The sequence below is a fragment of the Amblyomma mixtum genome, chromosome 6, assembly GCF_055824585.1.
Source record: "Amblyomma mixtum isolate Tamu chromosome 6, ASM5582458v1, whole genome shotgun sequence".
Taxonomy (NCBI): Eukaryota; Metazoa; Arthropoda; class Arachnida; order Ixodida; family Ixodidae; genus Amblyomma; species Amblyomma mixtum.
In genome coordinates this window covers 107,259,838-107,287,035 of record NC_143017.1, presented here as the reverse complement: position 1 = coordinate 107,287,035, position 27,198 = coordinate 107,259,838, and the positions used below count along the sequence as shown (strand labels likewise).

The window sequence follows — 27,198 nt, the reverse complement described above, 5'->3', positions numbered from 1 at the left end:
AGCACATGCCTGGCGTGCAAAATGCGTCTGAATGGGAACGCTTAGCGATCTCTTCCGGGAAAAACCCCCGCGTCGGGAGCGGGCGTGGCGGAGAACAGAAAAGGTCGCGACAGAAAGAGAGAGAGAGAGAGAAAAAAATGAAGAAAAGAATAATCGGCTGCCCGAAATCGACAGCTTTAAGTGACAGAATGTCATTACGCCTTCTGCAGTGGTTTGTTTTGTTTTCTTGGCGAACCCGACGAGAGCGGCTGCAGCTCGCGATATGGCTTCTCCAGCAAATGATCAGTGAGAGGAATAAAGGTTGAGGGCTGCCGGTTTGCTTAAAAAAACTGAGAAGCAAATTTATAAGAAATAAGAATAAAGTGCGGCTGCTGTTTTGTTTTTTAAAAAAGGTCGCTGCGTTCACGGCCGCGCTATTTTCCCCCGTCTGCGAAAGAACACTCTGAGGTCGAGGTGACCCTAAGAAAACAGTGCCATGTGATGACAAGTTTTTGTAGGCACTGTCTGAAAGGAAAACAGATTACTTCATGCTTGACGCTGAAAATCTGGGCTGGAGAAAAGTATAAAAATGCCGCAGTGAAGACTTAAAAATCGTGTTACGATCGAAGACAAAAATAGCGGAGGCGACAGCGTAAATAGATTCTGCATGTTGTATGGCTGGAAGAAAAAAAGAAGCCCGAAAACTACATTTTTTCATCGCACACCTTACGCTCATACTAGCAGTCCTCCACAAAGTACTGGTCTATGATGACCAGATGGAGTGCCCACACTGGTTTTCAATAGCCTTTAGTTAACCTCACTGCTATTCCTTCTTTTCCTCTCTTCATTTCTGTACTTGGTCCTACGATGACAAAGAAGGCAACGATGCAAGTCGTATAGAGCGCAGCTCTTAAGCGCTCCTTCGTGGGTTGAGCGTGTGTCGCCGTCAGCGTAACCGAAAGCCGAACATAAACACATACACGTGCGTACAGCGTGGGCGCATAGAGGGCTGTCGCTCGCTCAGAGTTGGCGCCTTTGTGCTATGTGCCGTAGCACGCCTTTGTTCGATCGCCGTTTCCATATTAAGAAACAGAGCGCTGCATGAGCGGAGGTCTGTCCCTTGGTCTGTCTGCAGCGGCTGCTGTGAATCGCGCCCACGCGCCACCGCGCGCTGCCTCCCTCGATCCCCCGATTAGCGAGGCAGTCGCGCCAAGGTCAGTTTACATAAGTCGCCAAGGCGGAGCTCGAATGCGGTCTAGAACCAAGCGCCAGCGACATCAGAAGGACTAAGGAACTGAAGCGCCAAAGTTAAGTGTGCGGACAAACACAAATAAGAGAAATGTAATTGGTTTGTGATTTATAAACACTTAGAACACTGGTTTTAAAACCGTTTCAGTTGTGTACATTTCGCTCGAAAGTACAACGGTTTTTTATAAAGAAAATATTTGCGCTCGCGTTTCCTCATAGCAGCGGGCAGCGGGTCTTATGAGTCCACCGTCCGCCTTGACTATTCTGCGGCTTGCTCGCCGCGGTGTGCCGGCCCTGGCCGGCGTAGCTCATCGTTTCGTGACTTCGTTGCGTGCAGCTGCTTGTCTCAACATTTGGCTCGTCTTTTATCAGCGTTAATTTCAAGTGCCTGGTTACTTCTTGCCCTCGTGCTAGGTTTTTGTCGGCTACATGCGCGCGCTCATTTTCTGCCATGCCAGCCACAGTTACAGTCGTACGGTTTTGGCGCTGCTGCCTTCAGTAGGTCGGTGTGGTTCGAAACGAAGAGAGCACAGCACGCGAACTGGTTCTCCCCAGGAAAGCGTCAAAAAGAGATCTAGTCCACTGGCATCATATTGCAAGGGTAGGGTGTGGTGTGCCGCTGCCACTGAGTGCCTATACCGGTCAGAAAGGTGTCTTGTCACGCCGGTGGTAGACGTCAGATGTGACTTTCGGATGATCGCTTGGTAGTTTGTACGACAGCGCATGTTGAATAGTGAATTCTGTTAATTTCCAGTACCTGCAGTAGGACTAAATGATTGTGCTTTTTGTTGCACTGAGTGAAATAATGCGTGAGAATGATTTGTGTTCGTGGTAAACAAACGCTATGATCAGCGTACACTTGGCATTGAAGTATACATATGTTTCATATCCCTGTAAATGTTGGGCACTGCTTTCATAATAGAGACATCTATAGGCCTGTCTCTTGCAAATAAGAAGTGAATGCTGCCTTGAACGTTTGCGCTATTTACATGTTACTGAGTAATAAAAACTGCCACTTAAGGGTGTTTTATTCAGATTGACCTTTGTAGATGCTATGATGACGTGACACTGCCTTCTTATTCTTATTATCATATATCAAATAAGAGGATGCTGTATGTAGCATGTCATGGTCTTTGCGAAATGCTATTCGCAAAATCTCGCATGCCCAGATGTTATTTGTATTTGTGTGTTAGGCACACACAGCAATCTTTAATGAGGTCAGTTGTCTTTTTTTAAATCGTTGTGGGTAATCTCCTGGGGCAAATGGTTGCTTGAAAGTTTCCTGTGACTTCAAGCAAACTATTCGTAGTTGTTTATTCTCCCGTCCCTCCCCTTGCTTTGTCATTCTGTGAGAGCTTGATTTTGTTTCACGTGGTCTGCGTTACTTTTCACTGTATTGACGAAAATGTACGACCTCCATGTGTTCTAAAAAGCAGTCCTAATTTCACTGGGAAAGTGCAGCGCAAATTAAAGCACTCTTATGCCATTTATGTACAGCAGGCAACTAGCTCGTTCTTTGCGGGAGCAAATTTTAAACTTTTCTCTCGTGGGTTAGTTCAGCAACCTCTTGTGTCAGTATTCCGACTCGTGTGTGTTATGGCTTTTCCCGCTCTGCTGACGCCACTGATGAGATCATTGCCCGCCAGCCAGTCAGAATTTTTTCTTGACGGCGCAGGACAGCGCCTGGCTTTCGCTCCGGTGAGGGTTTATGCTATCGCATAATAAGCACGGTTCGAAGCCTTTCCCCAGCAGTGACTTAACAACTAAGAGACAACAGTTTCCAAAACGTTAGCATGAGTGATACGTTTTGATAATCTTATTTTTAATCGTAACTTTGAAGAAACCGCGTCGCATGAAAGCTACCGCAAGTTGAAGACACGAAGATTGAGAGCAGCTTTCGCATGTACGGTCGGGGACAAAAGTCTGTGGACCACGTGTTCTTCAAACGAAGCCAGTAGCTCTCTTATTAGCTGGCGGATGGAGACCCCACTTGTGGAGATGAAAGAACAAAGTTTTGACTTTCACCACCACAAGTATGGTCTCCAGCCGCCGCCTAATAGAAGAGTTATTGGCTTCGTTTGAGGAACACATGGTCCACAGACTTTTGTCCCTGTCTCTATCACGTTATTCAGTGGCGCACTACATGCACATGACCTCCTCTGTCCCACTGGGGCACTGGAGCAGTGCCTGGGTGGAACAGAGAAGGTCACGTGACACGTGCGCCTTCGAGTGACGAGTACTGGTGGGCGTCCCTGTGTGAGCTGCACACCCGCGCGGCTTTCGAATAACGCATAAAATGCCCAGAATCAGTTGCGCTACAGCGCCGAAGGTAATTGTGTCTTCGGAATTATTAAACTCCTATGGCTATTGCTAGCGGCCAGTTATATATCTCTAATTAAATTCAAACCCCTAGCTGTAATAGTTAAAAAGTTAACTACCAGAAAAGTTAGCCAGGTTATTAGTTAACACCCATCACTTCTTTCTTGACGTCTGCTGTCAATGGTATTACTAAGCCAAGGAATTCATCGTTATTCCTCAAAAAGACTTTTCTTAGGAATTTCTGGCGGGATTCTCTGAAAAATTCCGTGCAGCCACGGAAATTTTATTTGGCTCCATGCCATAAAATTGTCTTCATTTGCGGTTTGAAAACGTCACCTCTTTCGCCTTTGAAGCCGCTTCGCGGATGACGCCCGCAGATAGAGAAGTGGTTGCGAAGTTTCGTGTCCGGCTAAAGCGATGCCAAGCACTGAGACGCACTCTTGCCTGCTTAGGCGCCAATTCTGATACGTTCTCCAACATCGCTCGTTCAGAGCAGTAATGCATGGGAGGCTTGAGGCAAGTCGTAAGAAACTCGACTGCGGCAGCTCGACGTTTCCCATGGGGAGCCGCTGTACGCCTCCAAGACAAGTTCGCAAACGCGAACGGAGGGCGGCTCACATCCATCCGACCCTTCACTGGCCTAACTCAAAGGAAGGCGTGTTTCTTAAGAGTGCCAGGTCTGTGCGATAGGTCATGACTGAAGTCCTTACTTCCTCAATTGAGATTATTCATTTCTAACTCGGCTCTCTTTTCTCATTTTCCTTTATATCCTCGAATCACTTCCCCTAAGTGCAGGGTAGCAAATTGGCATACGATCTTTGTTAACCTCCCGAATTTTCCTTCTCCTGCCCTCTCTTTCTCCCTACGACGCCAAAACTGTTCACATAATACGGGAGACTTTCGGTGGCTGACTGGAACACGTACTTTCCATGAAAGAAACATGTAATGATCTCTCGACGTAAACAACCGGGAACAACAAGAGGGATGCTGCGTCGGTGGCAGCACTCACCGGGTGCCAGTATGCTGTCTCCGTTGGTGTAGCCGATCAGCTCCCGCATCTTCTGCATCACCACGTTCTCCATCAGGATGAACACGGGCGCGATCTCGTACGTGAACCTGCGGAGGAGACGCGTCGCATGCCCCTGAGGCCTGTCTGCTGCCAACCGCTTGAGTCGCGGGCCACAATGGACGGAGCAGTGGGCGCGCTCAGACCAGGCTTCTCTCGAACGCTCATGACCACGCGTAATAAGTTCTACAATGTTCGTTGTTGTTTGCGGTGTTTTAGGCGCGTTGACTCGAAAAGTTGTCAGACATCTTTAAGTAAAGCATACCCTATAGCGATCTGCGTTCTTACACCACCAACTGTCGAGTGCGTGTGTCTCCACCGCTGAGCTTGCTGCTTCGCAAATTCGCCCAAAATTAGGAGTTTGTTCGCCTTCCCTCCTGCACAGACGGCCTGCCGTAACGACTACGTGACAGCATTTCCTGGCTGTAGTACTTAACATTTACGATGGTTGTCCGTACTAGCTAGGGATTAAGTCTTCTGTCTGCAGTTAATTCCTTCATTGTAATTAAGAAAATAAACTCCGAAGCGCACATCACTCGATAAACGTTTCGAATTCTTTTACCTTGTAATCCTTTACTTGAGAGTAAGACATAAAACAGGGGCTTGAACCGAAGAAGTACGGCGCTGTCGCTATGAGAAGCTGGAGTGATACATGAGGACAACTTTTATGCACGCGTAGATCGACACAAAGCGCGAGCTAGAAAAAACGCCTCCGCAGAGAAGCGCATCCTCACATGTTGGTGTTTGCGGTCGCGCACAGCCACTCGCCGGCCAGGGAGACGATGTCCAGGCCACTCGACAGTTGGTTGAAGAAGTGCGGGTGACCTGCGCGTAAGCAAAGTGTGCGCAACGAGAGTTAGTGACACCTCACCGGGCACCGCACATTTCACTGGTTACGCTTTGTAGCGGTGACCATTGTACTGGTTGGTGCTGCACACTAGACAACGTGATACCGCATACACAGCCAAAAACGAAGACAGAACTGTCACCACGAACACACAAACTGCTTGCTGGCTTTTCTGCGTGGACCAAGTAGACGCTGCCCTTCAGCCGCTACAGAAACCGTGGCGTCTGTTGTCTCTTCGTCTTTGTATGTGCTCGCTTTCACATTACCATGAAAACTTCGACACGTGGATTTTAACTTAGGGGTTAATTACGATCTTTTCTTCGGGTGTGGAGTCCCCGAGCAGCGTTCATTACGTAGTGCACGCGGAATATTGGTAAAATAAAATGAGAATAGCGAACATTGATTGTCCCATGTATCTGTGTAATTAAAAGAAAATGTAACTTTCAGACATTTAAGCTTTTAGCTGTCATGCCATCCGCGCATTAGAATAGGGAGGCTTAGTTGCAGCCTTCGTGGAATCATCTTCTTTAACTTCAACAGAAGAGCCTGCACGGTTGAAAAAAAAAAACGGCGTTTATTCTCGTAGTAATGCGAATTATCAGCGTTAGCCGAATCCCATTGCGCTTTTAAAAGTGTTGTATTTGCTTTGAATGCCACTGTATGTGACGATTTGCCTGTTGCAGGTATGTGGTGCAGGCAGGGGCTTATTATTATTATTGCTTTTTAGGTCGCCCCAACCTAATGTATGTATGTGACGATTAGTCCATTGTGTCGCAAGACTGTGCGGGCAGGGCATTTGTTTTCCTCTAGCCCAACCTAACCTCTTCATGTGACGACTGTGTTACTTTTTTAGGAGGGCTGCAACGAGCGCTTCAAAGCGTGAGAAAAGTGATGGCCTGGGCTGTGACAAGGCATCTTGTCGTGAAGCCTGTGTTTGGGAAGCGACCAGAGAGCGTTCATTCGCTCTTCGACAAGTCGCACGTTTGTGGCTCTGGCCCTCCGCGTTCGTTTCTTTTGCCTTCTGCAGCGTTTAGAGCTATAGGCGCTCCGACTAGGCGGCATCCATGGCACGTCCTAAACTCGTGTGAAGGCCATGTTATCATAACTGCGGTGGCTGCTACTGCGAAGGAATTCAGGGAGTAGTGCCATACAGTGTTGCTCAGTCTATTTCTAACCTCCCCCCACCCGATGACGACGAAGTTAGCGCGAAGCACTGGCTATGAGCACTTGATGGTTACGTGACTTCGGAAACTTGATGTTGCCGGCGGTCGCTCGACATGGGGGGACATACATGACCAGTACTGTATGGTAACACATTTCTGCCTTTTTTCTCTCGAAAATAAACGCTCCAAAGGTCGATCGCGTTCAGGATTTCTCGAACGTGGCACAGCTAGCCATTTCTGTATTTAAACTAAAATTCTTTCTTTTTTTCTAAAACACGCCACAGCAAGGCCGCACACACTTTGACAGTGCACAGTGTAGTTTCTTGCTGCAGCTCTTGCATGCGCACATTTTACGAAACACTGCGAAGCGTTTCAAATGCCAAGCCACTTCTTCTCGCAACGCAATCGCCGTTAAAGGTGAAGGAATAACCAAATAAGCAATTCTGACCGTACTCAAGCAAGGAACTGCGGTTGTCAATCAATCATAATCTCAATATAGGCTAGCATCCGGAATGACGAACACGTGACAAGAATAGAGTGTATGTGGTTGGATCACAAACGTGTTTAAGGCGAGGCTGGCTGTAAGTGGTTAGCGTGGTAGTCTTCCTTAAACTGTGTGCCACTTTCGGGAGCAAGGGAGCAGAAACAAATTGCGCGAGTACTGGAAGCGCTTTCAGGAAAAGACAAACTAAGCTTCGAGTGCGAGGTTTTTACTTTTGTATCCTTTCTTATTCTGGGGGAGGGGGGGGGGGCAATAACAGGATTACAGTTATATATATATTTGCATTAAATACATTGTGAGAACCTTGTTGGGCAATTTACGTTTTAACTGCACTTAGAGAGACAACAATCGAGGAAAGAAAAACCAACGAGTGGCATAGAAGAAGGAAGCAGAAAAAGATAAGAAGGCGGCGGGTAGCCCCCGCGTGAAGAACATAACGCAGCCTGCGAGGTTTCCCACGCGGCGGTGTGCAGGCTTTCTGGCGGCAGGCGACAAGGAAAGGCTCTTACGAGGGCCGCGCCGGCGTCAAGGATTGTCGCGGGCAGCTTTTTCCATGTTCCCCTCTTCTGCCGCTTTTTGTTTTGTTTTGTTTTAAGTGCAACTCAAAAGGCAGATGACGTCTACCCTTCGAAGCGCACCTGACGGAAACGGCTTTGCGCAGCTTGCGTCAGAGTCGTGGTTGCCAGGATTGTTCCCACCACCGTCCGCCGCCATCCCCGGACACGCTTCGCAAAACTTGCACCCGTGTCACCGCGGAGTGAACGCGGGAGTCCGTTGCACATTCAAACCGGGGGGCTTAAGTAGAAAGGGTCCTGAGAGCCCTCGAGAGGCACTTTTCCATCAGAAGAGGTAGCAGGTAAAAGCGCTGCTGTGAACCTAGCTAGCGACGAATGTGACGGGCAGGTGACACGTTCTTCACAGATAGTTCTCGTGTTGGTTTCTTCATTTTCACAGGACGCGTTTCTTATCCTGTTCCTGATAAACACAAAATGTATAACTACAATTAAAGGCCCTTCGTTCTCAGGTTTATATTTTCTGAAATTCATTGTGAAAGGAAAGAGGGGGCATTGTACTCCACTGTCCTACTCAAGAGCACAATAGACATTGGGATTTGCAACAGTGTTTCAGAATTCGGTCTTTTTATGTTTATTTCCAAGCGGCGAAGGAAATTTTACTTACGAGAAGTCGCTTTGACAAGGCATATGAAATAATTTTACTGTACAGCCAAGGCTGCTAAAGCCAGGTTGCACCAGAGTGTGTTCACCACTTCATACGTTTTTCTTCTCTTTGCTTCTAACAAGCCTTCCCTGTTTTATTGCATACTGCGTTGGTAGTATTTACGTGTGGGATCTAGGCTTGCAGGGCCATGTTTTCTCTAACCCCGCAAAAAGATCTTTCAATACCATGAGTGCCATTTAATTTGCAATGTCTCAAAATCAGCGTTGGCGACATGTAGTGCTTGGGTGTTCCATTTTAGCGTCCACTATTAAAGCCTCGGCTCCAACGACTGTGACGGTGGGCACTACGCCAAGAAAAAAAAAACGTTTCTTTTTAATTTAGCCAATATATATATCGAAATTAAGCTAAATTAAGGTGCAGTGTAGGGAAATCTGTTTCTTTTTTCTTTTCAACAGCTGTCAAAATGAAAGGGGTTAAATAACCCGTGCAAAACATGCGCGCCGACTTTATTCCTATTTCATTCGCTCTAATTCATTCGTTCAATAGAAAAGCGTCTGGGACACCACGGTCTCCAGCCTGCATGAGGGCCTTCTTGCGAATTCGTACCGCATAGCTCGGACTATTTTGAAAGAATTTGGTCGCTTCTACCTTCTCCACTAGTTCCTCGTCGATTGCGAAGTTTATGAAGAGCTTGGCGAAAGATCTGGACCCGAAAGACGACGATATTGATGGGATCAGAAGCCGCACAACAGATGAATCAAAGATGCGCCTCTGCTACAGTGGACTGCAGTGCATTCTAGTTCCGTTATATTTTAGTTCATTTTACTGCCGCCTAAGTGTGAGCGCAAAAAAAAAAGAATCCTGCTACCCACATTTTTGTTGCTTTCATCGGTGAACCACAGCAGTGGCCTTGACTGCACAGACTAAATGTTCTAATGATAAAGCATTATTTTGCTTGAATATAGTACTGTTTACATAAAGCTTTCAGGCAAAAAAAAAAAAAAAACGTGAGTGCAATCCAGCATATCACTTCTATAAAAAGCCACCACCAAGTAAATTCCTGATATTGATCTAATTACCAGCGTAATTTTTCATTACTTATAAGTGCAGAGTTAATCTGACATGTAAAGCGTATCATATAACGCCTTGAGTAGCGCTGCGGTTTCTGTGGATAACAACCACATGCGTTTTATGGGTTTCTGTTAGGGTGGGTTTGTCTAGTTTCAGAATTTTTTTTTAATGTCCACACCTGGAGACTTTCATTACATGAGTCAGATAAGCTGTTGGTCTTCGTAAGGCACCTCATTTGCAGTTGTCACGATCTGTGCGCCGCAACACAGTAAAGCATATTTTTGGAAGGCAGTTTCTAAACAGAAGTCATGCACACCGAATTTATTAAAACCTGTCCGAAATGAGTAAATAAAAAAAATGTCGAGATTTACCCGATAACGAAGAGCCCTAAGTGCACGGTATTTCAGTAGGCTTTCAAGGTTTTTTGCTTAAAGCAAACGATGCATTGTACGTGGAATCATTTTCGCAAGCAGCTTTAGAAGTCAGCTGGCCACAACGCGATAGAATAATTGTCCCTCCCAATTGCCTAAATAACTGAAATGAATATAATTCATTTGAGTTCCTGTAGTCAGCGTGCATGTTTATAATGGAGGCTGAGGCTTACAGGCGATCGTATCACTAGGCGGTTCCAGCAGGTAGAATTCCTGTACTACTCCGTGTGCCGGAATGTTCGCTTCTGACTTTGTAGCTAAATCTATGTAATTATGCATGGCGAAGATCGGCACAACTCCTCCTGGCATGACGCGCTTATGTGTATAGCGTTTCGTTTGTCAACGGCGTAGAGCAGTAGGTGAAGCTGATAACTTCCTTTTTGACTTTCGGCTGATTGGGCGATGATGACGTGAACACAGTCGAGCTTGTCAGCGGGCGCGTATGAAACAAGATCTCAGGGTACGGGTTCTCGATATCAAAATGGAGCTGAGGCTAAGAATCTCATAGTCATAAGAGTAACTGTGTAGGAATTTTTCCGCTACTTATGTTATACTTTGCTGTGATAATATCAAATTACAAAGCTGGACTGCATACCAAGTGATCAAAACCGGAAGGTGCTTCATAACTAAGCGACGCATATGAACTCATTAGGGTGTGCAACAGCGCGCAGACAGCGTGACTTCTGGTCGAATAATGACAGTTCACTGCAGGAGACACCATCAAATGCTACGACTTCAGTAACTGGTCCGTCGATCCCGTCTTCTTCAGGGTGTTACGGTGAAGTGTGGCATTCCCCGCGTCTGAGATTTTCTCCCTAAAACAAGACATGCCTCGGAAGCACCTCCGGTTGCTTCGAAGGGTTAAATTTTATTTGGAGAACGAGAGGTTCCAGGCCACGCGGCACCTTATGGTGACGTCAATACGGGAATTTCCTGCTTGGCTCGAGGAGTGATACGAACGTTAAAATAAGTGGATGAGCTGCCAAGAGGAACACTTCGAATCATAATGAGGCATCATTGTCTAAGGCGGCCATTTCTTTTTCCACAACGCAACGAACAAATAAAGTCGGGTACTTTCCAAGCAAATCTCACATGCCATTGTGAGTAGGCAGGTTTGACACCACAAGCATGTTGCACCCAAGAGTACCTATACAAGAGCAAAAAATTTCCATTGAAGGCGAGTTATAACTATAACTCGAGCTTGTTACATCAGCACTGTTGTAGGTAGGATTTCAAAGCCCCGCGTTCTCGTAGTCTACTGTGTACAAAATTGTTTGTTTTGATTTCACAGAAGTTGCTCTACCTGGCTATACTTCGTGCACCGAAACCCTTTTACTGAAAAATTGGGTCATTATTTGTTGGAGACATGCCTTGTCGTCGATTAATTAACTACCACCTGTCATTTTAAGCGTCGGCGGTGCATTTCATTGCACCATTTCTCGCGTCCCATTTCGCTTTAAAGAAAATAGGACTCCAAGCTTCGGCGCAGTGCGAAGGCTGTAATAGTACTCCTGGAGATGCAAACATTACTTCCATCAAGTACCAATCACTGCTGAGGCTTAACTTTGAAGTTAGAAAATCTCATCAGATCCGCCACTCCAGACCTGCCGGTATTGGTAGCGGCGTGACGTAGATATGGAGCACAGTAGTGTGATTGTGATTGGCTTTTTGTAAGTGCACTGATCGGTGCTTCTTCGCGGGCGTTATGTCTACGCCAGAGCAATGAAAAAGAAACCGAAAGTAGAGGCGAGAAAAAAAGTTTTTCAATAAATTATTTACAGTGCAGGGGGCCATGACTCCTGTGGTTCTAGGATTCCTAAGGTACTGAGCGCCTTTATCCCCTTCTCAAAGACAAACGCACGTTTGGTGTTTGTACTCCTTTAAAGCGTGCACTGCCTCAAACACACTAACATTGCGGCGAAGCCCTACCAACAAGTTCTTATGAGCGCACAATCATGTTTCAAGTAATCGTATTGCTTTTCCTGCATGTCATGATACCGTTTTCATGTACTCTGATATTTTTGTTCAACGCGAGACATTCAGGCCAATGCTCCCGTAGATCACCCCTCCCCCCTTCTCTTCCTTGCTCTCGCTGTGGAGGGGTTTCTCTGGCCGTATAATATAATTGAGCCTCCAGGCTCCTGAAGATTGGCTGTGCCCTAGACAGGGGAAGCAAGGTCGTGTACTTTGTACATATATCACGTATACACTTCTTTCTCACGGTTGATTGGTTATAATTATAAGTACCGACGTCCTAAGTCTCTCAAGTCTCCCTTTTTTTTTATTTTGGGGGCCAGAATGATCGCTGCTCGCAGCGCCGTTCAGATATCTGCGGTTTTTCTAAGTATATACTTGATTTTCACGTATATGGGCCATATGTGGGCTTTACCGAACTTACTGGTAGTGCTATATGCTCTAACGTAATAGATCATTATGAAAGGTGAGAAAGCTTCCCAAAAAGCCAAGTTAAAAACACTGCGCATGAACGAAACCTCCTGGCTTTGACTGCATCGCACTGCGCGCAAATAAAAAAATCATCTAAAAAATTCATTTCTCCTTTGTCTGAAAAATTACCAGTTAAAAATCCAATATATAACGCCTGTGTTCTGGTATTGTTACTCTGGTATCAGCATTGTGAATAATCGAGTGAATAATCGAGCAAACATCGGTGACGGCGAGTGGCACGACGCCTCCGAGACAACCCTGAACTCCGACGCTAGTGTGACCGCGCCGCCTGTAGCAGCGTACCAGATTGCCCGTACACGTTGCTTAACCAGCCTACGTCAGTGCAGCTAAACAGCGCAGGCAATCAAAACCGCCCGTAGCAAGCCATCGTCGTGGGCGGGATCGGGCCTGCGGAGCAGCCGGTGTAGGGAGGGGGGTTCCTCTTCGTCCCTTTCGCTCAGAGGGGCAGTCCTTTCCCGAAAGAAAAGTGGGCGGGGCCGCCCGCCAGGCACCCGCCCCCGTTCCAGCGTGGCGGCCCGAGCGGAGCATCGATCGCCGGAGAGGGCCGATTATCTCGCTCGGTGGACCGCGAAAGAGAGGACGCGCTCTCCTCTTCGCGGGACGACACCATCCGTCTTGCTCGGCTTTCAAACGTCGCGCTGGAAAGCGCGCGTGCGGAAAAACGCTTCCTCCTCTCCCTTCCTCCGCGCTGTCCTCCTGCCTTTTCACCCCACCTTCAGGTTTAGCTGCTGCCGCGATGGAGGGAATCAGGCAAGAAGAAAAAGGGAGGGAGAGCGTGAGGAATGAAAAAAAAAAAAGAAAAGAAACGTCGATGGATACAGGCATCGCTGACTCGAGCGCAATCCCCGCCGGCGGTGTTAGCGGGATCCGTTGCGCAAGGCACACCGGCGGCTGACGTCACTGGGCCGCCGATGCTGTAGTCGGTGCGCGCGTGCGTCCCTTCCTGCTTTGTGCTCTGCCGAAGCGGACGTTGAGTAACGCGGTGAGGCCAGGGGAATGCGCACTGCGCCAGACTGCGCCGCCGGAATGCGGCGCCCCGAGCAACGCGCGTCACAGCTGCAGCCTTCCCGCTGCTCGATATTTGCGTCAGAGCTTCGGGCACTACGGGGCGCACCCTGCGATGACGACATTGATGATTTACAGAACTAACATCCTGTAAACGTGTTCTGCGACTGTCTGGGGCACCTCTTGATGGCTTTCGTTGCTGACATTTCCGCACTGGCCAGACACAAGCGTCTTATTCACGAGCCGTATTGTTATAGGGCTCTTGGGCTCGCAATTTTCAGCGATTCTTTGAACAATAAATTATACTAATTATTTACTTTTCCTCTCTCCTACGCCTGTCACCGGAACCACTGAGTTACATTAGATGCAGGCTATCAGCATTGAAGCTGGAGGCGATAGCTTCTGATAGTGCACGAGCGAAATAAGGTACCGGGAAGGGATTATTACAAAATTACTACCCTTTTCTTACCCTAAAGCTGTAAACGATATCTTCAAGTTTTCTTGTAAAATGCGTTCTCTCGTAGCTTCATTTTTCACTTTCTTGTCACGAATTATGCTAAGCAGTCTTTGATAATGAGGGTGCTTGTCACTGTTCACAAGGTGCGGCATCGATATAAATTTGTGCCCTAGATCTAAAGCTTGAAGAACTTAATTTTTTTATGGACTCTGCGCAGTACATTCAGCAGTGACAATCACGTCAGCCACATCATGCCATATTAACAATTTTTAATTGCTTCTGTGAAATTCATCAGTCTTCGTAATGCATTTTTGTAAAAAATTCGCAGCCGTGGTGCTTTTGGCCCGACAAGGTGGTTTACCTGCAGTTGTTCCAAGTCAGGAGCCCAGTAGGCCCACGCGTATACACTTACGCTGCTATTTTAGACGCAGCAGGGCCTGGCAGGTGGGTATGTTAAATATTATACGCCTAAAAGCGGCGCCATTCGTGCAGAATAAAAAAAAAATCGCGCAGAATCTGGCGGAGATGGTATCCTCGAAGAAATTTTGGAAGACACCTAAGCTCCGATTTTAAGGGATGAAGCGATAGTTTCAAAAGGGTCCAGTCAGCGGCTGCAATTGATCTCATTGGCATATTACCCGGCCACGTGCTCTACTAATGTTACCAGATCACATGACACAGCAATGTCACTTGACACAAGCATACAATCGTTCACGTGCACTCATCTTTCTCTGACATGCACATTGCAACTCGCTTAATCATTGTTTCACTAATTAGTGCGTCTCTAATCACACACATACTCATTTGAACGCAATCTCAAGCTACCACATTATGTGAAAGACGACACGACATACATATAAGACCCCGCTTTAGCCAAGCCGTACGAACATGCCTGCGTAGCGTAGGGACTCGCGATCCAAGGCTCAGAGGTTTGATTCCCCTCTAATTACACCAATTTTCTTTTCAGCGCAGTTAATTTACTTAATACAGTTACATGTTGTAATGTCGTTTGAGACATATTGCAACCTTGCAATAATGATTTATGTAACATTTTAATCACTTTTAAATTTCATCGCTCCACGTGTGACGTCAAGCCTTTTCGACCAATCCGGAGTTTCGCGACACAACGACGGACGCCGCATTTTTACGCTGAACGGGACCCTTAAAACTATCACTTTTATAGTTCATGCTCATACACTTAAGAAACCGGCGTAAGCTTGCACCATAGAGCCGCAGTATAACCCACATCCGCAGAAGGTCGGAGATGGACACTTAGAGACGTGACAGCAAGCTATTCGAGGCATGGAGCAACAACAGAGTTTTATTTGTGCGGTCAAGGTACGCGATGCTTGTTGGAAGAGGGCGACGGTGGGCAGGAATACCAAGATGCAGTCGGCTATTGTCCTTGGTACAGCAATCAGCGAACTATGGTTTTCACGTAATACTTATTCTCAATCTTTTTTATTTTGCGCATACAATAGAGCTAGGGCGGTGCCACCACTTTTCTGGGACTTTCATCACAGTTATCCCGAGTTGCAGGCTCATTCTTTTCCATCCTCTTAAAATTTTAAAGCAGCCTGTGAGGTGACATGAGTGGCACTTACAAGCAGCCAGCTACTTGGTCCTGGTCGGCTGACTGCCGTAAATAACTATAATAATTATACTAACTATACAAACTATAATAACTATAATAATAAATAACTAACGTAAATAAAATCACTACATGAACCTGAGTTGACAAACCTAACGCTTGACTGCTTAAAGTGCTCGGGAGTGCAGCCCAATGAATATTACCTGAAGCTGGCTATGCAGGCGTTCAACACATGTGGCTTTTTGCGACATCACGTTCAAGCACGGGAATGCCATTCGATTCTCATAAATAAATTTTAGTCGTAAAGTTTAGAGTTCAGCGTTACTGGTTTTGGTGACGCGTCACGACGTTGGTGATGCGTTTTATGCTGTCCCTAGTTTCAACAAAAATCAAATAATCGTCAACACAATTGAGGTCATATAGACTAAAGCCACTTCTAGAGCTCCATCAAGCAATCTGAAGAGAAACTTGCTGAAGGCGGTAGCCACTCCCCAACTAATGCTTTACCGTTGTAGATAGCAGCCCTGAAAAGTGAACTTCAAGCACAGAGTCACACGATTGTGGAGCCCACAGACTTCTTATGGCTTGACGCGTAAGGCTGGGCGGGACGAGCACACATCCCTGGCATCGTCTAGGTGCGAGTGAGTGCTCTCGGGTGCAACGGCAGTGTGCATGTCCGGCAAGTTCTTCGCCGGCAGCGCGGTGAGCATACGCGAGGCGCGGGCTAGATAAGGGCCAAGCGAACAGCGCACCAGGAGAGTTGAGTGCATGCAGATCGCGGTTTGTGCGTCCGGGCGCAACCGCCGATGCGTTCCTGTATCATACCTGGGGAGCGGTGTTCATTATGCTTTGCAGTGACAGTCGATCGGCAGCGTAGAAGCGCCACCGTACGTGAGTGGCTATCAACCTCCCGTCAGTAGCATCACGTTGAGCGGACGCGTTATCACAGAGTTTTTTATAGCGAGCGTGTAGCACCGTAGTTTCTTGGCAAAGCCGTTAGTAAATTTTTTTTTTTGCGTTGTAGCTCGTTTGTTTCAGCTAAAGGCGTGCAGTTGACAATTTTGCTTATTATTTCCTACCTAGTTCAGAGTATCGTAGTGTTAAAACAGTGGCGGCGTTTCCCCTGTTGTAATGAGGAGGAGCTCCGGCATTAGCCCGACGTTGCGCTGGTGTGAGCGCCATATTAAGCATGGAATGCTTTTATCTCCCGTTGTCGGCCCGCCGTGGGTGACCTTGGCGCTAGAACGGAGGCGAACCGAAGGGAGAAGGGTATATGCTTGAGCTTGTGGGTTCATATTTGAAAGGTAAAAACGTAGCGCAAAGAGACAAGGACACAGAAAGACAGACAACACATTGCAACAGCGCCGTGTGTTGTCTGCCTTTCCGTGTCCTTGTCTCTTTGCGCTACGTTTTTACCTTTCGAAAGAGAGAACGCGGAAGCAAACTTAAACGCACTTCGGCAAAAGTTTCAACGTAGCGCAAAGAGACAAGGACACAGAAAGACAGACAACACATGACAACAGCGCCGTGTGTTGTCTGCCTTTCCGTGTCCTTGTCTCTTTGCGCTACGTTTTTACCTTTCGAAAGGGAGAACGCGGAAGCAAACTTAAACGCACTTCGGCAAAAGTTTCTGAATTCCGGTGCGTACATGCTGCGCTGCCGCCGGAACAGCGCACGCGTGAACAGCAGCTTGTCCCTAGTCTTGTGGTGGGTGAAGGAAGCGCATGTGGGAAGCATGCGGCGTGAAGGCGCCTGCTCTGTCCTGCAGCCCGAGCGGCGCACGCGCCGCCCTCATTACTTGCGAGCGAACCGAGAGCGCCGAGCATGTTGCGTAATCCGCGCGCCCGTGTGCAGGCCCACGGGGAACTGGGCTCGTGCAAAGCCATGGCGCCATTTTTTGGCGCGGCGCGGAACCCGCTAACAGTGAGGACTGTGGAAGGTAGGGGTCCGGGACATTACACTGCGCCGCACGAGCGACGCTGCGGACCGACGGCTGTGTTAGGCCTAGACGAGACCTTGCCTTCCAGCGAGGTGCAATCTCTAGACTGTGCTATTCCGGTGCTGCAAAGTATTTCATGCTTACGTTTGCTCATTACCATGAGAAAGAGAGTGGATTTTTCTTTGTTTGAACCGCAGGAATAGTTAATTGGTTGTTGTACAGCTTGCGTACGACAGCTTGTTTGCTGCTTGCGGTGTGTTACTCGTCTGGAGAAACCATGGCCCGCGTACCCTCTCGAAGAAGGAGGCTTCCTTAAGACTTAGAATGGTATCTAACAGTATATCGCACCCTCTCAGGAATGCAGCCTCATCGTTGCTTTTCGATGCAGCTGCTTTACATTGCGCATTAGGTTGGTTTGTGCCACCAAGTAAAACAAGTCTTCAATCAGTGCGCTGAAGGCTGAACAGTTTGAAAAATTTCGATTGGACCAAAACTTAGCGACAACGCGAGAACTGGCTGCACTTTAATTTTATAATTTATTTCAAATTATTCAATCCAGGTTTTTCATTTGAAAGATGTGATAGATACGCCATCGCGGTCTGTATGGGTGGATTGTATGGCAAAGGCGGACGGTATTTACGTGACAGGGCGCAATTGAACGATGGTTAATCAACTAAAATATTCTCACTTGACACCCATTTCCTGATTAGAAGCGGAAGATCAGCTGAGCATTATTGATGAACTCGGGGAGCAACGTCCTAGTGCACAGCTCATTAAGCATCAAATGAATTGAGTGTAGACGTTCTGGTGGGCTAGTCAGTTACGAAGCAACGTGAAGTGAACAGCGCAGTCTGAGACACATGCACAGAGGACGAAGAATGAGAACAAACACAGCGCTGCATCAAGCTACCCTTGCTGCAGCTGCCCTGGCGCGTTGCATTGATCCGGTATATCCGATACTGCCTGCACCTCCTTTGAATCCTTCTCCTTGGCAGCGGCTCCTGTGCACAGACAACCGGCCACTGAGTGGCATGCGTAATGCTCACCGTTCATTGTCACAGGCAGAGCAGCCCCCCCCCCCCCCCCCCCCCCCCCTCCCCCCCTGACCTGACTCGGTGACCGCGCTTCGAGCTTCCATCGAGGCAAGCATGAAAGATGATGTTCTGTACATCAGTTTTGTTTCTACAGTTCTCCCTGATGTGCACCTCACGTGTTCATATAACACAGAGGCGCCGCTTTCCTCTATGCTTCCAGAACTTTTAGCCATTCGAGCCAGTTTAACCAATTTGGCAGAAAGCCATTGCACTGCACCGCCGCTTTGATTTCTCCTGTATACAAAATACGCACAAGTAGTTGGGGCACTACACCGCGTGACCAGTTCACTGCACGTCGTTGGTGATATCTGTCCCACAGTGCAAACATTGTATTTTCCACAAAGTAGAAACTACAATGGAAATTATTGTGGGAACTGGGAACAGTGGGAACTATAGTGGAAACTACAGGCAAGGCTTCTGCTGCTTCAAGGAGCTTGAGGCAATTAACCGTCACCAGCCAGTACAACACAGAAGGTAACAGGCCACAAAGCGATCCGCTCAAACAATGTCATAGTGGATACTGCGATGTGCGTGGAAACTTCCAAAAGTGTGGCATTAGCGTATACTCCCAGTGTTCTCATATAATGCCTGCTCCCATTTCTCCGTTCCTTTCCTTTTCTCGCTCCAGGAACACGGCGCCGACGTGCATTTATCAGTAGCCGCTTCCTAAGCGCCCTCTTTCGAAAGACCTCTCGCGGAATGCAATAACAGAGCGTCTGCGTCGCAATCCGTCGCCGCGCACCTCTTTTCAGCGTCGAGCGCACGAGCGCATCCTTTGCATCGCCAGTGTGGACGCCACTGTCGCCACGCAGGCTGGGCTTTCATCTGCGCACACTCGCTGCAGACGGTCGCGGGAGAAGGGAGCGAGGCAGTCGAGGGCCAATATCCCAATTTGCTTTTCCCTCCGCGTGCCACGACTGCCGCCTTGAACCGACGCGTGCCGTCGCCCGCTTGGCTGCATCGCTTTCCCACTCGCCTCAATTTCACGCACTCTCCAGCTCTCTCCAGTCTCCCCTTTTCCCTCGGAGAGAATCGGGAATGCCGAGGGAGCCAGGGTGACAAAGCGACGAGCGCGCTTTGGCCCGCTATTGCTACCCCCTTTCCCTATTCGTCCCTCTTTCGCAACGGGGCCAGCTCTCAGGCGCGCAAGCGTCGAGGCGCCATTGTCCAAGAGCCCCCGCTGCCGACACAAATATTATTCCTTCGGCGCGTGTCCCTGATCTGGCTGCTGCCAGGCGCCCTCTGATGCGGGCTGGAGCCATGCGGTCGCGTATTTCGCTGCTGCTGAGCAACGCGCAAAGAGCCCCATTCGTCTAGGGTCTGTGTTGTTGTTTGCCGTAAGAAGGACGCGAAATGAAAATGCAGACCGGCTAATCTAAATACAAATACAAAAAAGCGGCCAATCTAAATACTAATACAAAAGATAGATATGCAAAGAAACAGTTCACACCCGTAATGTCGGTCGTACACCTGTACATCTGTAGCAATTAACTTATGGCCTAGATCAAAATTGTTCAGGCCGCAGAGTTTACTTTTGAGCCGTGTAGTGAGGAACTTAGGACAGTCTAGAAGGCAACAGACTCCTGAAGGATGAGGATGTGGGTCCTTCTCATTCTTCGAAGTGGTACACCTTTAGGAGGCTCGTAAATGCTCCACTAGAAGGCTCATGGCAGAAATCCCTCAAGCCCATATACGCAGAACCTGTGGCTGGGTGAATTCTGACTCACTCAAAACTGAGCCTGCTACTTCGGCGTCCCCTCATGTCATATTATCAGTCCACGTCCCCTTGTACACGTTCATTTTGGGCATTGCAACCAGGTTTATATCTTACACACGGCTGGAATCCGTGTCGCAAGCTAGCCTCAAGCTTGACAAGAATATGTATGTTCTCGTGTAACGAGAAATCGTATGACACCACTCGGAACGCTGTTTGCCGAACTGTTGGGTCACAATTGTGAAGCGCGATTCCGGGAAAAACATGCCATTCAAGGTAACATGTCGTCGGATGGAATCCCTGTCGCAAGTTAGCCTCAAGCTTGACAAGAATATGTATGTTATGTGTAACGAGAAGTCGTATGACATCACCCGGAACGCTCTATGACGAACGGTTGCGTCACAATTTTATACAAATGTTGGGGAAGGCATAAAATTGTAGTCAGGCCGGAATGAAACGCGAACAGCGCATGTCAAGAAAAGAAAATATGTTACCTGCCTATACTTTCAGCGGTAGTGTGCAGCTAGCCTGATTCATGTGTCTGGATAAAGGGTCTGCCGAAAGGCATAATCGTAAATAGGTTGTAAAGGAATATTTCGCTGCAAAGTAGAAATGTATGACATATGCGTGTTCGCGTTTCATTCCGGCCTGATTGTAAATCGTCAGTTTATATGAAGTCGGTTGGAATTCCTGTCGCAAGTTAGCCTCAAGCTTGACAAGAATATGTATGTTATGTGCAACGAGAAATCGTATGACATCACCCGGAACACTGTACGACGAACTGGAGGTCCGCTGGTTATGTCATACAAGCAGATGGCGCGTCGGAGGCGATGGGCATAGGGGGAAGTGGTTGCACCTGTTGTCTCTTTTTTTTTTTTATGCCGCCGTCGCCATGCCACCATCTCTCGGGTGAAACAACAACGGTCGCCAACGGAATTTCGTCTAATAGGGCTAGTATGGCTTTCGTTTTAAAAACATTTTATTGCAAATATACTCCATATTGGTGAGTTTCCTTAAACAATAGAGCAAATAAAAAGCTCTTAGAGCTGTTCATTTATCGCTAATGCAAAAATGAGAAAGGCGCCTGTCCTTAATTTTATTTCAACGGCTGGGAACTGAACGCAGACTTAGTAGAAGTTTGCCTGAACCTACTTTTCGTATCATGACATTGGAGGTCACAGCAAGAGTAGATGAGATAAATAAGCACCTGCGCGTGAAGCGGGGCTCGCTCGCCGCACCTGTGTGCCTCCAGGACCTGTTTCCACGCAGCCGCGCGGTGTTGCTCATGTGCAGCGCCCCGCGTCGGACTGCGGTGAGCTTATCCGCTCACGTGCCGACTACTCACGAAACCTGTCGTGCCGCGTCGACGGTGTGCCTTGAAATCGGAAGCCCATCTGATTGTTGGGGCGCTCTAGGCACTCTCCTGCATTTTGTACAACGTCTCCCTAAAGCACACCAGTGCTACGGATGCAACACCTGTCGTCTGCTGACCAAACGTCCTTCCATTGACATATACATTTTTTCTTATTGTATTTGTAGTGGCGGAACTATTCATCGCATTATTTCAAATGGTTTGACTTAATTGTTGTAGCATTGCCCTTATCACTTAGTGACCTTCCTCCTCCTTTTTTTTTTCTTCAGCTGAAAATGACTGCAGCAGTGCTACCAGTGTTCGCTGAACGCTGTGTTCTCTAACTTGTGCGATTTTGTTCGCGCTGGAAAAGGGATGCATAATAAAGCAATCTGACGACTGCGCAAGTGATACGAAGAGTCTAAGCTTAGTTGCAGTGCATTAATTGTTAAAAAATTCGCACAAGAAACGGGTTGGTTGCACAAAGCTGAGGCAGTGTTAATATTGGGACCGATCATACCTTTAATTTAACTAGGGCTTGAAGCTTCGTTGCGCTACATTAGAAAGTACATTTAAATCGTTTTCAATAATTTACACCACAATGAATTCTACAGTCTCCGTTCTCTCCGAATGGCGCGTTATGTGGGGACGTCATCACATTCGTTTTAAAGCTGCTACTTCTAGTTACATGAGACTATGACATGAAAACCCAGTTTTTACAATTTGATAATTACTGACACACATCCTACCCAAAGAGAATTCTGACAGATTACGCATGTGAGTAAAGGAACAAAAATGTTTTTTTCCCCGCTCCAGTGTTCCAAGATAGCTGCGAAAACCATAGCTGCCTCAGTTGCGCGCCACTTTGAAAGAGGTGTGCAAGGTCGGTTTCAGTAATATTGGATTCAGCAGTTCATTATTTCTTCCTTATGAAAGTGCTTGGACGTCAACGACTGTATCATAATTCAAGAATACTATTCTTTATCAGCATTTTGGTCTGAATTTCTAAATTAGTGTGGCAATTTGCAAGAAGCAACTCAAAGGCCGTTTTTAACAATCATTCAACACCTTCATATGATTACGCACACCTCCGTTCACTATGAACGATGCCTCAGCTTCGAAAGTCAGGCCTCAAGTAACCACGTAGAAGCTCGCAAAGATGTTTTACATAAATGACATCTGACAACGTCTCTGGGACGGCTGCTGCCACTAAAGAGCGCCGCGAATCTGGAACTATGGACGGAGATCAGCACAGAAGGGAGCGTTGTGTCTCTGGTTGGTTTGGTTTATAGGGTTTAACGTCTTAAAGCGACTAAGGCTATGAGAGATGCTGCAGTGAAGAGCTCCGGGCTGCCTGCTCGGCTGCTCTGACCTACAGGCCCAAAAGGTACTGGTTGAGCGCGTCCGGGCTGCGGTTGATGCCACTGGGGTCCCGTACCAGGGACCCAAACTAGTGTTTTTGAGGGCCGGTCACTTAAGAGTCGGTTCAATCCTCCCTGTACATACTCTTTTCGAGCTAGTAAAAGTCTTTCACCGCCACCGCCTCACGTAGAAAACAGCGCGCACGGGGGTGAAGAAGCGTACCTGTGCGCACTTGGTACTTGAGTGCCTGGGCGCAGTCTGCGAGCACGCGCTGCAGCGGCTGCGGGTCTTGGGGCAGGTCGAGGTCGAGTATCTGCATCAGCTCCTCGGGCATGTGGAAGTCGAGTATCTTGCTCGAGCGGTCCTGCTGCTGCTCCACGTACGCCCACAGGATGTCGAACACGCGTCGCAGGAACTCATGCGTCGGACCGGACTCGTCTCGGAACGGGTACAGGTCTGCGCACGCGCAGAGGGAAAAACAGAGTGAATCAACCAAACAATCGAACAGTCAAACAGGCGAATAAACACCGTAGTGCCCACGAGCTTTAAGGAGTTGCAACTGGCTCACTATAATGACACAGAATAATGGGATTTCAATCGAGTGTTTGTTTTTGTGCCCATCGGTAGCATTATTTGTTTTTCTTATAGCACTGACACACGGGAAACCTACTTGCGTACAGGTTATTAACAACGCCAAGAAAAGGACCTTAGTGTAGAACAGCGGGCATGAATGCTCTCCACGAAATGGATACAACTGGCAAAAAAAGAATAGCAAACTTGGAAGATGAAAGAAGTACAATTTCTTGTTCGGTTAAGCATCAGCAGAAAATAACGCTTACGCAGGTGCAACACACAGGATAATATACTATAGTAGTGTTGGCTAGAGAAATTGAAGCAAAACATTGTTGGTGGTCTAGTTGAGTGTGTTTGACGTGTGATAATTTAAATATTCACTGGCAATTAGTCACTATAGCTTTAAAGCGCCCACGGTAGGAAAACGTGCAAAAAATATCTAGAGCTTCGAGAGAAACCCCAAATGGCGCTTTCCTTGAAAAAGTAGTGTCTTTCTGGGCCGCCTTTCCACGCTTTGAATGAAGTGCTTGAAAAGACAAAGGAGCGCGGTGTTTGCACGCTGCTAGCTGCTGCTGCTTCGGGAACTTGGTGGTGAGTCGGAACGGCCTCTCGTACTTCATCATCATCACCATCATCCTGACTACGCTCACTGCAGGGCACAGCCCTCTCTCATGTCTCTCCAATTAACCCCGTTCTTTGCCAGTTGTGGCCACCTTATCCGCGCAAACTTAATTTAATCTGTCCACCTAACTTGCCCAACATTACCGCCGGGTTCTGTTGTCTGGTTGTGGATACCTCCCCGTACCCCGGGCCTCTGCCGTAAACTTCTCGCTTAATATTTAGACCCCATTCGCATCTTGGAGCGAACGTTTCCTGTGAACTATATTGTTGAGCCAATCCTTTCGTCTTATCTCCGACGCCGCGGCCGCGAGACCGTACATGTCCAGCACATCAAGCCCTACTACGGCCCCGCTGTCTTGTCCGCGCTGACCTCTCTTCTGCCCGGTGGCCATTGTAAGCAAGAAGACAGGCACACGCGCGAGCGGCATGGCCATCGCCTAGTGCACGCTCCTGGCTGGACTGGCTGATATTGGACTGCTGTTCGCCCTACTACTCTGTCGAAGCTTCTCCAAATAAACCCCACCTTACGTAAGTTTGCCAGCGCAAAGTTAGGTCGATATTTGCTCTAGGCGACAGCGAACAATACTGCCTCTGTTTTGTGCCCGTACAATTTACTCATTTTCTTTTTACCTAAGTCAGCGGTTCATGTTACTGGGCACAATCTCCATAACGATGAAAAGTATTTGCACTAGCAAGGCTTAATAATTGCGAACGCATCTAAGCGTTATCTCTCGGGGGAAGGACGAGACATCAATTCGAAACTGCTCTCAACTATAGTTGATTACACACTTCACAGATTTCTTTCCGTCTACGCACGTGTCGCGCTAGTTGATCTTTATAGCTTAACGCAGAAAAGAGGAAAATTCTGTTGTCTTCGTCGCCACTGTTTGCGTTTCATTCCGGTGCACTGTCAGAGTGCGCAATAGTGTTTTGTATGTCAGCATCTCAGTTTCTCAATAAAGTACCATCGAAGGCAACAAGAACTACAGAATACTGATTGCAGGTTCTCTGAAGTAGGAATAAGACACAGTTCTAATTAGAGAAATAGAGATGGCATAGTGCTGCCAGTTGTGAGAGCGGTGCGTGTCCTGTGTCCTCTTTCTTCGTCTCCGTAAAGTATGCGCCCACAAAGCATCATGAATAGCTTCCAACTTGCCCCGATTTATAACCTATTGCACACAGGCTATTTTTTCCTCTATGTTTTGACAACAACAGCGAGGAGGTTGGTGCATTGAATTGCACGTGCAGCAGTATGCAAAACACACACACACAAATATGAGGGCCTGGTTTGTCGAGTCATTGCTAGCTATTTATCTGTTAGTTTGTAGTTCGAGGTTTCTTTTGAAGGATACAAAAAGCGCAGTCAGTATGAGATTAAGAAAATCCCATCTGTCATACTGTTATTACACATTTTAAATGGTCGCAGCTTCCCTCTCTTACCGCAGTAACCGTAACTGCGAGTGATGACTTAGACATATAATGATAAAAAAGACAGGCAGCAGTACAGGGGTTCGAATAACCACCACTTTTAGATGACCATTCTGGTGACATTGTTATGTCATTGTCTTCAATAATTATTTACTACGGTGAAGGAGCATGGGAAGGTGACACCACGCGTTGTCCATGCGACTGAGGAGGGCAGCGCGAACGGAAGGTTCTCGCAACTCAGTCTTGAAACAGGCCGGTGGCATCCCTGGCGTACACTCGACGGGATAACCGGCGTTTCTGACGAAGAGCCCAATAATCCCCCAATCATTCCGTCCTCACGGTCCTCTTCCCAAAACAGGGAGCACACGGCGGGGGCTATAGAAACAGGCAGGAGTCACGTGTGTTTAGACTGCGGAGAGGCTTACTTCCCTCTACCAGTATATCCCCCCTCCTCTTCTGCATGTGGCGACGCTCTGGTCGCTCTTGAAGTCTACTGCTCCCCGCACCGCAATTAGAGGAACAAAGCCAACGGCGCTAAACGATTGCGCTTTCCCTGCTACGGGCGTCCAGCCGCCGCCGCTTTCTCTGGAGGCACCCCAGCGCGCAGAATTCATTAGTGGAGGCCGCAGCGGGAGGGCTAGCGATTCGGGGAGGGGGACTCCCGAGCGGGGAGAGCGGCTGCGGGATACAGAGAACGAACGGGACAGTCTCCGTGGCGGACATAGGCTTCCCCGCGAAAGTCGGCGTTCAGCCTGTCGACGCCATGTGTTGCTGATCGTTTATTCCCTCGCGTCCTTTTTTTTATTATTTTTCGCCTCATGAGGGAGCAGGCTTCTTGTGTCCTGTTCCCTCCCTCCCCCCCCTCTCCTTTTTTTTCTTTTCCCGCACTCAGTCGTGCAACTAAACACCTCAAGAAGAAGCAGCCGCTCAAACTAAAAATTTAACTTGGTTCGCGACCTCTGCCGGTGACGGAAGGCTTCTGAAGATGATAGATTAGAAAACGCGTGCTCGTAGTGAATATGAGCGGAGAACCCCTCGCTGGATTCGAACGTATTCGTATTCAAAGCGAGGGAAACGGTTTTTCCTATATTACTAACGGCACAGCATGTGAAGATGTCATTCATAAGGAAGGTCATCCCTAATACAAATGTGCAAAACGTATTGAAAAAGGAAAAAAAAAAGTGCATTGTGCAGCGCTGCGCCCCAGCGCAATAAGGCCGAAAATATTTCCACGGTGTTATTCACTTGTGCCGTCGTCCAACCGTATCGAGAATCGTCGCCGTCGTAACACAACGAGCACGCTTTCAGCTCCGCAGGTTGATTTACCCCCCGTAGGTATCTACACCGTATATCTTCGCTCAGGCTGCGCACTGTCCTGTATGAGACTAAACGCTGTAGTCGAGCTTTGTGTCAGGGCTAAGGTATGAGGGCACCACTGCCACAGCTGTCGTATGGCGCTCACGTAGAGGTCTACTCGGGACACATTTCAGGGCATGGTTTTAGCAAAGTTCTTTTTTTATTAGAATAGAAAGTCGTTAGAATGACTTTACTAAAGGTCTGATATGAGCCTCGGCCCTCATTTCATGCATTGTTGCGGCAGTGCGACAGGGCTAAGTGAAATGCGTTGAAAGACTATCCCAAACTACTCCAGGGATGCCTCTCGAATACTGGCTCACAATTGTGCCGTGGAAGCAGCTTTGCGGGGGGAGGGGGGATGAGATTTATGGGGGAGAGTTGCAGTTTCTCTCCACCAACGTTCCCCAGGCGAGAGATTCTACATAGAAAAACTGTG

General features: G+C 47.8%; 1 protein-coding gene across 1 annotated transcript in view; it reads right to left on the bottom strand.

The window, feature by feature from the left end:
- Gad1 (glutamate decarboxylase) overlaps positions 1 to 27,198 on the bottom strand; it is a 95,771-nt gene that overhangs the window by 34,659 nt on the left and 33,914 nt on the right. The window contains exons 2-4 of the mRNA XM_089548678.1: positions 23,007 to 23,240; positions 5,347 to 5,437; positions 4,556 to 4,662 (exon numbers count right to left, since the gene is read on the bottom strand). Coding sequence (XP_089404804.1) covers positions 4,556 to 4,662; positions 5,347 to 5,437; positions 23,007 to 23,240 — 432 coding nt within the window. The remainder of the gene's footprint in view (positions 1 to 4,555; positions 4,663 to 5,346; positions 5,438 to 23,006; positions 23,241 to 27,198) is intronic.